The sequence below is a fragment of the Echinops telfairi genome, unplaced genomic scaffold (assembly GCF_000313985.2).
Source record: "Echinops telfairi isolate 266 unplaced genomic scaffold, ASM31398v2 ScPeMD7_26;HRSCAF=91, whole genome shotgun sequence".
Lineage (NCBI taxonomy): Eukaryota > Metazoa > Chordata > Mammalia > Afrosoricida > Tenrecidae > Echinops > Echinops telfairi.
Genome location: NW_022103923.1, coordinates 2,054,691 through 2,065,566, shown reverse-complemented (window position 1 = coordinate 2,065,566; position 10,876 = coordinate 2,054,691). Strand labels below are relative to the sequence as shown.

At 47.4% G+C, this 10,876-nt stretch overlaps 1 protein-coding gene across 1 annotated transcript; it reads right to left on the bottom strand.

Moving 5' to 3' along the window:
• Positions 1 to 8,654: 8,654 nt before the first annotated feature.
• On the bottom strand, positions 8,655 to 10,145 carry MID1IP1 (MID1 interacting protein 1). The gene is made up of 2 exons (XM_004714567.2): positions 9,925 to 10,145; positions 8,655 to 9,671 (listed from the first exon to the last, which is right to left on the bottom strand). Exon 2 carries the CDS (start codon positions 9,417 to 9,419, stop codon positions 8,868 to 8,870), a length of 552 nt encoding a protein of 183 aa, XP_004714624.1. The 5' UTR covers positions 9,420 to 9,671; positions 9,925 to 10,145; the 3' UTR covers positions 8,655 to 8,867.
• Between the last annotated feature and the right edge of the window lie 731 nt (positions 10,146 to 10,876).

The following is a 10,876-nucleotide window of genomic DNA, read 5'->3' as shown; positions in this document are numbered from 1 at the left end:
AATTGAGACTGGTACATAAAGAAAGAGAAGGTGAGTCTAAGATTTTAACAACAAGTACAAAGATATTATCTTGCTATATTTGAAGCAAGCCCTTTTAATAATACAACAGCAGCACTGTGAGCAATATCTTTATGTGCTGGGCTATTTTCTCCAAGATTAGAGCATAAAATAAGAAAATAAAATCTCCACAAAACAAGGTGAAAGGAACCTTTCAATACTGTTTTTGATAAGTTGACATGTTCAAAATTCTTTATTTTAGCCAGCCCAAAAGCAATGACTGGATTAACTGCCAAAAGTATACAACCTTTTCATTTCCTATTAGGAATTACTCATCTAAAGCTGACCACACCTTAGAGGCCAAGTTTATTAATCTGTTATTGTTGTTTTTTTAAAAATTCCTACAATCCTGAAGGCTTAAAACAACACAACGTTCTGCAGGTCCGTTCTTGTGGTTCTGGAAGTCAGAAGTCTGAAATGGGGCTCATGAGGCAAAAATCAAAATGTCAGTAGGGTTGTGCTCCCTCCGGAGACTCTAAGACAGATTCTATTTTCTTTACCTTCTTCATCCTTCAGAAGTTATGCACATCCCTTGGCTCCTGGCCTCTTTCACCATCTTTGAAACCAGCAATGATTGGTTGAAATCATCTCCCACAGCATCACTCAGACTTTTCTCTCACATTCACTTTTAATGGCCCTTGTAATTGACATTGGACCCACTTGACTGTTGTTGGTAGGCACTGTAGAGCGGAAGAAGAGAACAAAATACTGGGAGGTTCTGTGTTGTCCTTACAATCATTGCTGCGTTTGAGCCCATTGTTGCTGACTCTCTACCTGGCTAATCATGATGTTCTTCTCCAAGGACTGGTTCTTTTTGATAACATGCCCAAAGTAAGTGAGGAAAAAATCTCATCATTCTGACTCCTAAGGAGCATTCTTCCAAGACAGATTTATTGATTCTTCTGGATGTTCAAATCTATTTTGATATTCTTCCCTGGCACCATAATTCAAATGCATCAATTCTTCTTTGGTCTGCCTTATTCATTTTCCAGTATTCACCTATGGGAGTGCAATTCTACTCTGCAGTACATGAGGGTGCTATGCCTTGGAATCTGCTCAACAGAATTTTAAGTTTGACTTGGCCTTGATTATTTCATACATGTCATTCTACATTCAGCTGTTGTCATTTCATTGTACTATCTCCTGAACTTTGGAAGAAAGATCTCTGTTCCAGTTATTTATTGCCGTATAACAAACCCCTCTGTGACTTAAAGGAATGACAACATTTCTTTTGCACACAAGTCTGCCATTTGGGAAGGCCTGGCTCGGCAGAACAGTTCTTTGCTCCTCCATGCAAAGTCAGCTCAGGTACCTGGTGTCAAGCTTAGCTCACGCTCATGATTGCTGGCTGTTGGCCAGGACCTGCGTGAGGCTGTTCGCCAGAATGACCCCTCTACAGGGCCTGAACTTCCTCACAGCATGGTGGCTGCGTTCCAAGATGGAGCCGAGCAGACGTATCACCTTTTATGGCCTTGCCACAGAAGTCAAGGCTACATTCAAATGTGAAGGCAGTCAAAAAGCCCCGCTTATGTTTCAGGGGAGGAGATGGAGGGTCCACCTCGAGAGGGAGAGCACTGGGGGCGAGAACTTTTAGAAAACACAATCCCCACAGCTTCTCGGCCACTTTTCCCTTTCGATGGTTCACTTCCATGGCTCCCCTCTTTTCTTGCATTCTATTTGCCACCTGGATGCAGTTGTTCCCTTCTAGTCCCTCTTCCTCCACTACCCCATTCTCTCCCAAAATGAAGCCAGCCAGATGGCACAAAACAGTGTCATTAGGTGATGGAAAAGAACAATGATAAGCCCACCGAAGGTCACCTAACTGCTGGGATCAAGAAGATTCAATGATTTGGGATTTGTAGAAATGGCAATTTCATATGCTTCCACCAAAGAAAAAGGTACCCATCTGCCATCAGAGGAGCATAATTTCCTCCCACTTCTCAGGTTTCCATGGTATCGTGAAACGCTCTTTGCTCTTCTCTACTGTGCCCTTTACTCATGCGGATCCAGGGACAGTGAGGCAACATCTAGTAAACTGGGCAAAACTAAGCCAGACAAACTTGGCCCGTTGCCTCCCTTTTTCCACTTGGGAGCAAACTGGCTTTAGGGAGCAAGCATTTGCCTCCACTTTCAGATCCAGTAGGGAAAAACGACTGCTGGCTTCTGAGATTTTCTCCAGGGCCCAACACCTGGCTTAAGCATCCAATTTCTGTCACACCCCACCACCACTCCACCAAAAGAAAAACAAAACAAAACAGAATAGCGAAGCTATAAAGGAATTATCAACAAATACTTATCACAACAGAAACTAAATTATACGTCCTAAGCATTATGAGTTGTAAGCAGCCATGTCAATTAGATGCCACAAAACCTTGCACCTTGTTTGGGATGACTAAGTTACACTCACTATGCTCTTTGCATGCTACACATAGTTTGGGGCAGAGACGTGTTCTTTCGTAATGTATAGACTTCATTTTCCAAAAGGAGGACTACAATTTTATGGCATGTGAACAATCGGACCATTTTCACTCCCTGGATCAGCACCGCCAATGTAGTCCTTTCATTTTATATCTTTCCTGGACAACCAGATGGGGCATCTCCTCAATCAGACAGCTGCTTAGGAGAAGGGGGTGGGGGGGAGCCATTCTCCAAGGACACAGCAAGTTCTATCAGGTATTTCAACATGGTGGAAGAGTAGTCAGGTTTTAATTGGTCCTGTTGAGCTCACCCACAAGCTACAACCCGCTTTACCTCAGCAGTGTGGTATGCAGAAGGGAAAAAAGAAAAACTACAAGGTTGGTTACAATCTTTGCAAACATCAGATGAATCATGTCCAGTTTCGTCCCATTAACTGAATACCCGAGGATAAAAGTGCACAGATCAACACTAGCAAGATTGAGAGTGCAAAGTAAAATCGATTCTAGAAAACACCCCGCCCCCAACAGTGTTTACTCAGCTCATGAAAAGAAAGAACCCTGTGAGGTTCTGTAGTTTGCGGGAGTTTTCCCAGACTTCTTATTGTCAGTGTTAGAAAATACTTTCTCTAGGCAGTCCAAAGAGCCCTAGGTCAGAAAGTTACCCTCTGTCATCTGGTTCTGAACACAACCATATAGACATTCTGTAGTCAAAATTCTTGCCTCTTTGGGTTTCTTAAAGTTGGGCAAGCAGATAAATAACATTGTTACAAGTGCCAGAATGAGCCTTGAGATAGTAGCAAAAGAAATAACAAAATATGCCAAAAAGAACTGGAAGGTATCAAAAACTCTCCGCTTAAAAATAGAGAATGCCAAAACAGGAAGGGCTGACGAGATAGCTGTGGTTTCTGCAGGCCTTGTTTAGACAGATGCACAACATTTTTCTCTCTGCTTGAACTTCACCAAGGCTTTTATTGCAACAAAAAAGGAAGCCGCTAACTCAATAGAAGAGAATGAAAGAAAAATTGGGGAGACGAAATCTCCACCGTGGGAGGAAAGAGGTATCCACTTGGACCTAGAGTAGCTGCTGCTTTTGCTGTAATTGCCCCCAGTCAGCAAATGTGCCACTATTCACAGCACAATGAAGTTCTGTGTATGGACGTAGGCAGTTTCCCTTTTTCTTAACCAACCTTTCATGAACTAAATGTCATTCTTCAGTGGAGCAAGGAAACTCCTAAGTAAGGTATCAAATAGGGAGAAAAACCATGAAATCTTCTTTTGTCAAAACTGCAAGAGGCCTTAGAGCTTGAGCCGCATTAACTTCTTCATTGCCTTTCTGCAGGCTTCAAATCCTTTGTTTATCCTGAAACTCAGCACAACACCAGGACAAAAAGAGCAAATGAGGTCCCTAGCCTACCTTCCTATACAAGCACCACCTGGCTCGACCAGAAGCCTTCTATGTTCATGTATGGACAAGTCAGTCAGCATGTCTAAGCTCCATCCACATCTCTCCATTAAGCCTCAGGCCAGTAACCTGTCCAGTAAGTACTGAGTGGATACCTACGAAGTCCCTGGAATGGAATCAGTCATTTGGACAGGTGCATCTTGGGTCCCAAGTATCCACAGTGTGATCTAGAAAGAGAGTCAGAAGCTCTAAACAGTCCTTGTGCCATAAGGGAGAGGAGGCAAGGCAGAGGAGGATCAGAGTAGGAGTTCTAAAGTCAGAGACTTGGGACAAGGGCCTTAGTCAAAGGATGGCACTGACTTCTAAATATAGAAAATACTGCCGGGAGCAGTTTGTCATGGTCTGCACCACTGATCAGAAAGTTCTAGACCGTTCAAATTGAACAAAATAAATCAAGTGATTAGAATAACACAAGAACAACCTTGAAATGTTCCTGAGTTAAGGAAAAAAAAAGATTAATGTTGCATGATTTTAAAAGAGAAAAATATTAAAAGCTTAACCTGTCTTGGTAATTCAAGCAGTTTAAGTATAATCAGGCATTGTATAACATTTGAAACTTTAAAGATTAGTCAATAAATTTTGAGAGAAAGATGTTTGAAGTTTTTCTAAACTTCTGACCACCTCCCCCCACCCCCTCATCTTTTATATGTACTGATGGAGGCAAAAGTTAACGCTAAAATTTTAGACAAAATGTACCTGTTCTATTTCTTCCACGCATGTAATGATTCAACTCACTGCCACTGAGTTGATTCCAACTTGATATTCTTTATTTGTGCTCATCTAAAAATAACTACATTAAAAGCAAAATCAAAAACGTATGTGATGCAAGATTTGATCCACCATACTCTTATCTCATTTGCAAACATCTAAGAACTGCTGGCAATGTTAAAGGGAGAGAATAGTATTTATCCAATTATCATTGCTCAGCAACATAAGGGAACATGATAAGGCCTATGCAAATGAAGTTTCCTTTTTTTTTTACCCCTAAGTGTCCACAGTAGGAGCTCTGGTGCCATAGTGGTTTATTTGATGGACAGCTAACCACAAGGTCAGCAGTTTGCATCCACCAGCTACTCCACGCGAGAAAGGCAAATCTTTCTACTCCTGTAAAGAATTGCTGTCTCAAAAATTCACAGAGGCAGTTCTACTTTGTCCTGTGGGGTTGCTATGAGTCCGAATCAACTCAATGGCAGTGAGTTGGGTTTGAAAGTGTCAACAACAGGCTAGTGTCCAAGTTGGCCCAAAGAATAATGAGCCTCAGCCTCAGTGCCATGCACTCTAACAAACTGGGTGTGAAGCAGTAAATTGGGCCACACATCTAAGAAACACCAAGAGCAAGGCAGGAAGCTGTTTGTAAGGGAAAAGCAGGGTTTCTCAAGTCTTGTGAAGTTTTCATGCAGAATAATCTTGCTGCTAAATGTCATCGAGTCTATCCCAACGGATAGCTACTCTGCAAAAGAGTAGATCTGCCCCCGTAGTTTCCCAGGCTGTCATCTTCACAACAGCCAGCTAGCCGCCTCGTCTCTCTCCCTCAGAGGAGTGAGTGAGTTCAAACCGCCTCTCTTTCCATTTGCTGCCAGGTCTTTAACCACTGCACCAGGATTCTTGAAAATTCTTAGCAAGTTAAATATATGAAAGGTAAACCGTTCCCACGCAAACCTTTCCTTCCTTCCTTCGTGTATCTGTGCCTTCTTTTTAGTTATGAACTGTCGGGGAGCTGGGTAGTGTCAGACAGCGATCCCTCCTCTCAATCCCACTTTGAATGATATTCAATTGAATGTATTCATAATGCATTCAATTGAAGTGAGTGGATATCTGAAAGTTTCTCCAGAAGGTAAGCAAAAATTTAAACATCTTGAGAAGTCATAACAGATTAATCTGTTTGGGATTTTCCTTGTTTTGTTTCATAAACTGATCTTGAATAAAATACTCGTTACTATTGGTGGAACAGTACTGACTGGGCCTGGGAAGCCTTAATGGTTCATAAAAAAAAAAATCCAATGCACTCTAACTGTGATCGTCATTTCTCTTGGCTCAGAATCACTCTCTAGTCATATGTAAAAGGCACTCTTCCATGACATATTTTTAAAAATATACTTGTGAAATGAATAGCTATATAGTTGTTTTGCTACTATGATCTACATCTCTGTATTCTGTATACTACCTGAGAATATACTCCTGTAGAATATACACATGTAGTATATGGCAATAAACAAACAAACCCTTGTAAATGCTTGACCTGAATGGCTCAACGTGTAACCTTTTGATGTGCAGTGTAGCTCTCCCTCTCGATTTTGACAAGGGAAATGATTTCAATGTTGTTTCAGGACTATTGACTGAAATTATGCTTTCCCTTGAACATACCATTGTCCTAAGCCTTATTTATTCATGGTGAAAGAGGAAGGGAGAGAAATGGACACATGAGCTCACACGGATATTGAGCGAGAGCGAGAACGTTCAGGCACGCCAACAGCGTGCAGTGGTTATGCGTCAGGCTGCTAACACCAAAGTGAACAGTTTGAAAGCACCAGCCTCCCCTCCCCGAGGGGGAAAGATGAGGCTGCCTGCTGGAAAGTAACCATCTCCGAAATCCACAGGGCAGTTCTACTCTCTCCTTTAGGACGGCTTTGACTCAGCATCGGCTTGATGGCGCCAAGTCTGCTTTTGGTTTGGGGGCTGGATCTAAAGTAACAGCACAAAATCACCGGAGTCAGACCCTTTGCATCAACCCACTTAATTTACCTTACATCGGGATGAAGTGAGCCTTGTACATATAATCATGCCAGTTTCAAATATCAAAACAGGCCTGAAGGTTTAAGTACATAGAATTAATCATTAGTAACCAGAAGACAGGGGTTTCTGTTCCCATAGTTAGTCTTGGAAACCCACAGTTCTCCCCCATCCTACGAGGTCACTGAATTGATATTGACTTGATGGTAATGAGTCTGGTTTTGGACCCTGAAGATCTGAACATACAGCTTTCGGGCGCCAGATTTGTGTTTCTTTATACCATGTGGCTTCTGTGAGCTCCTGTCTTTGAACTTTATGCTGATTTATTTCTTAGACCATTTGGATATATCAGAGACACAAGAGACTGTATCCTGACATTTGGTGCTGCCCCGCTTATCGTTCTATATTAATGATTAACTTTGGCTGGCAACGGTCAGCAGCCCGTTTTCACACTTCCCTATTTTCCACTGCTGCTATAAACTGATAGTAGTAGACTGAGCTGCCTGAAGCAAGAGGTTTTTTAAAATTACTTTTTGTAAACTGTAAAGCTATATGCAGTGGGACTCAAGCTTACTGACCTGAAAGAATACCTCGTTACTTCAAAACTGTAAAACGAAGTTTATCTAACACCCGTCTCTCCCCAAAATGATACTGACATAACAAATATGTAGTGCACGGAGTTCTCTATCTTCCTTAGCTCTGGCGCCCACCTGCCCAGACTGGCTCAGTGGAGATGTGGGTGTCCAACAGGCTGCAGCTCCACAAGGTTTGGTTTTCCCCAGGGGACGAGCAAAAGCAAGCAAAACTCCCCTTATATCATGCTTTCACATTGAACATAAACCTTGTAAGAACACCCCCCACCCCAGCAAGTGTGAGGGCTAGTGGCTGTTGGCCTTTGTTCTCGAGGGAAAGAAGTTGGTCCCACTTCTGCCAGTTTTGAAACGTTTAGTATTTACAAAGAGTGTTTGCCTCAAAACCCTTCAGCTTGTGATTAGATTTATTTAAAAAAATGAAGAAGAAAAAGTCAAAGAATTGAAAGATCTGTCCAACTCTCACACGCTTCGTGAACTTTCGGTGGACAAGGCAGAGCGGTGTATCTTGGCACTGGATTGGAAAAGAAAACTTGGAGGTAAACTTGTCAGTAACTGCTTTCAGAAATAATACCAAATTCAGAGAGGAGCAACCAGCTCCTTGAGGGGAAACTTCTTTTTATTTTTAAACTTTGGGTAAAATAATCATGAAAATGGTTTCTATTTCACTACCAAGCCATTCACTGGCAGATTAAAGAGCCACAAACGTCGGTCAAGTTCAGTTAATGCATGGACTATTTTTATTTTCAGAATGTCGTCTACGTCTGGGATTAAAAAAGTTTTAAATAAACTGAAGACATTTAGAACAGCAGTGGGACCCTTCGTCGTTCTACAGACAGTCCGCATCGAAGTTCAGTTGGTTCCATTCAGCTACGTCCCCTTTCTCATTTTCAAGTCATTCTTTTCACTGGCCAGCTCCAAGCCGACGCATCGCCAGCTTACGCACACTGGGGGCGGGGTGGGTGCCACAGGACAACTGTACAGTGTAACAGAAAATTATTAATAAAAGTAGTACCGGTTCCCGACAGACAGTGCTGTTTTGTGCGCTTATCACAATGGAATCGCCGAAGTTTCAGAGCAAGGAGCAGATTCGAAATCTTTAAGAAAGAAGCCCTGTTACAAAGAGAAATAGTGCAAACAGGAAAGAAAACTGATGCAATCATAGCAACACCACAGCCTCCACCGGCCCAACAGCAGGGCGGCGGGAGGCTATGCGCCCCGCCTTCCCCTGCGCCCGGCTCGGGAGGCGCTCCCAAGTGTGGCAATCCAGCGCCGCGCCCTGGCACTGCCCCCTTCTCCTTCGGAAAGAACAGAAAAGAAACTCCAGGAAAGGCACAGAGCGAATGCGGGGCGTTAGCCCAGTCCCACCAGCAGAGAACAGAGCCCCCCCCCCGCCTCAGGGAAGGGGTGGGGTACTTTGAACCTCCCCTCTTCCGCCATGGCTTCCTTCTCCCTACAGAATCCCCTCCTGCACGCAGCCCCGCTGAGTCCTCAGCACGCCAGCACTCCCCCGACCTTGCCGGCCGCCCTTCGCGCCCCGCAGCCAGGAAGAAAAGAGAGAAGGTGAGAGGCAGGGCTGGGGAGGGCCTGGGCAGCCGCGGGCGCCCCGCCTCAGTGGCCCCAGTTGCTAAAGCCGATCTCCTGTTTGTATCGATTGGTGAGGATGTTGGCTTTGCGTGTGAGTTTGGAGAGCACCATGTGCAGCCCCCGCAGGTGGTAGTGGAACTGCCGCTCCAGGTCCTCCTCGCCCCCGTCCGCGCCCTCCAGGTGGCTCAGGTCCACCAGGATGTCCTTGGACTTCCAGGCATTGCCCTCCTCGCTGCCGGCCGCCGGCGGCGGCTGGTGCAGGACCCCCCACTCGATATCGTTGCGGATGGACTTGAGCAGCATGTAGTGGCTGTACATGTCCCGCGAGGGCGCGAAGAAGCTGCTCTGGGCGCTGCCCGGGCCCGGGGCTGGCGGCGTGCGCTCCTCCAGGCAGCCGCCGCCGCCGCCCACCTCCACCCCGACGTCGTTGTCGAGCCCGGGCTCGGCCAGAGGCACGTCGCGCAGCAGGCTGGGCACCATTACCGTCTGGTCCATGTTGTTCACGGCGCCGATGAAGCGATTCATGGCGTTAAAGAGCGAGTGTTTCTGGTTGTAGGTGTCACAGATCTGCATCATGGTGGCCGTGGGCGCGCAGGGACACAGGAACCTTAGGCTGTGACGAGGGCTTCACCGCCTTCACACGCTCCCCAGGGCCCGCGTCAGGGGTCCTGGTTCTAGTCGGAGCCGCGGGATTCCAGCTCCTGGTTCGCCGGCTCCAACTCTGGTCTCGCTCGGTACCCGGCTTTGGGGGATGTGCAGCTACCAGAGGCTCGGGCGTCCGGAAGCTCGCGACGCTGGTGGGTGGTCCTAGACCGAGCTCCGTCTGGCCTGGTTGGGAGAAGGGGACAAAATGGATCATTCACCGAGCTAAGGTGCCCAGAGTCCTCAAACAGGCTCACAGCCCTCTCCGGCTGCTCCCGGACAAGAAAGGCACCCGGGTGGCTCTCCGCCAGGGGCGGTCCCACTTCCTTGTCCGCCAAGAGCCGCCGAAAGAAGGAAGGTGGGCATCCAGTCTCCTCCTGAAAAGCGCGAACCCAAGCCCCCGTGTTAGCTAGGGAAGCCATGGCGCGGGGGTACCTACCTCCTCCGGTGCCCCGCGATTCTCCGCTCCGAGCACCTCAGAGTGCTAGCTGCCGGCGACTGCTACCCACGGACGCTGCTGCGGTCAGTGGCCGGACAGTAACTGAGAGTGCTGATGGTTTGAGTTGGCCCCCTACCCATACCAGGTGCTCAATTTATAGCCGGAGCAAGGAGTCTCAGGCACTCTGGGCCACTCCTGGTGTCTCCTCCTCCCGCCTCCCCTGGCAGCGCCTAGATAAAAGGCCCGGGACGGGATGACCGCGAGTAACACTCTCCTGGCCCTTTCCACCGCGGAGGCGGGGCGAGCCGGGCTCGCTCCGCCTCTCGCCTGATACCCGGTGGAGGGAGGGCGCCCGGGCTGGGCAGGGCAAAGCAAGAGGACCAGGACTAGCCGCGCCCCGCCACCACCAAGCCGGAGCCGGCCGCTGGGGGAAGGGCCAGGCACCCTGGGCTGAAGGCGCTGGCCTCAGAATGGGCTGGAGGGCGGGCTGCCCCGCGGGGGCAGAATGGCCCCGCGCGCAGAGCCGGGGCGTGCAGGATGACCCAAGTGGGAATGCATGTGCCCTGGTTGTAAAGGGAGCTCCCCACCCCCACCCCCGCACCAGTAGTGGCTATCCCACCCCCACCCCAGCACTAGTAGGTAGCTAAGGCTCAGAAACTGCCCCCACCACCACCCCGGTTTATTCTTAGCCACCAGGGAAGAAGTGCCTACCACAGAGGCCAACTCCATCCCGGGATTCTTACGTAAGAAGGGCGGCCAGGCATGCAGTGTGCACGTGGACGCTTAGTGCCCCTGGCCTCAGCCTGCTGCGGGAGGAGGGGAGTCGGGTGGCTTTTGCCATTCCTCCAGGTTGAGCCCTTCATAATCTTTCCTGTACCATCTACTGCTGGGATGGAGAATGACCCACCATTGGATCTACAGGTCTTTCCGTCTGGCAGTCAGAATCTATGCC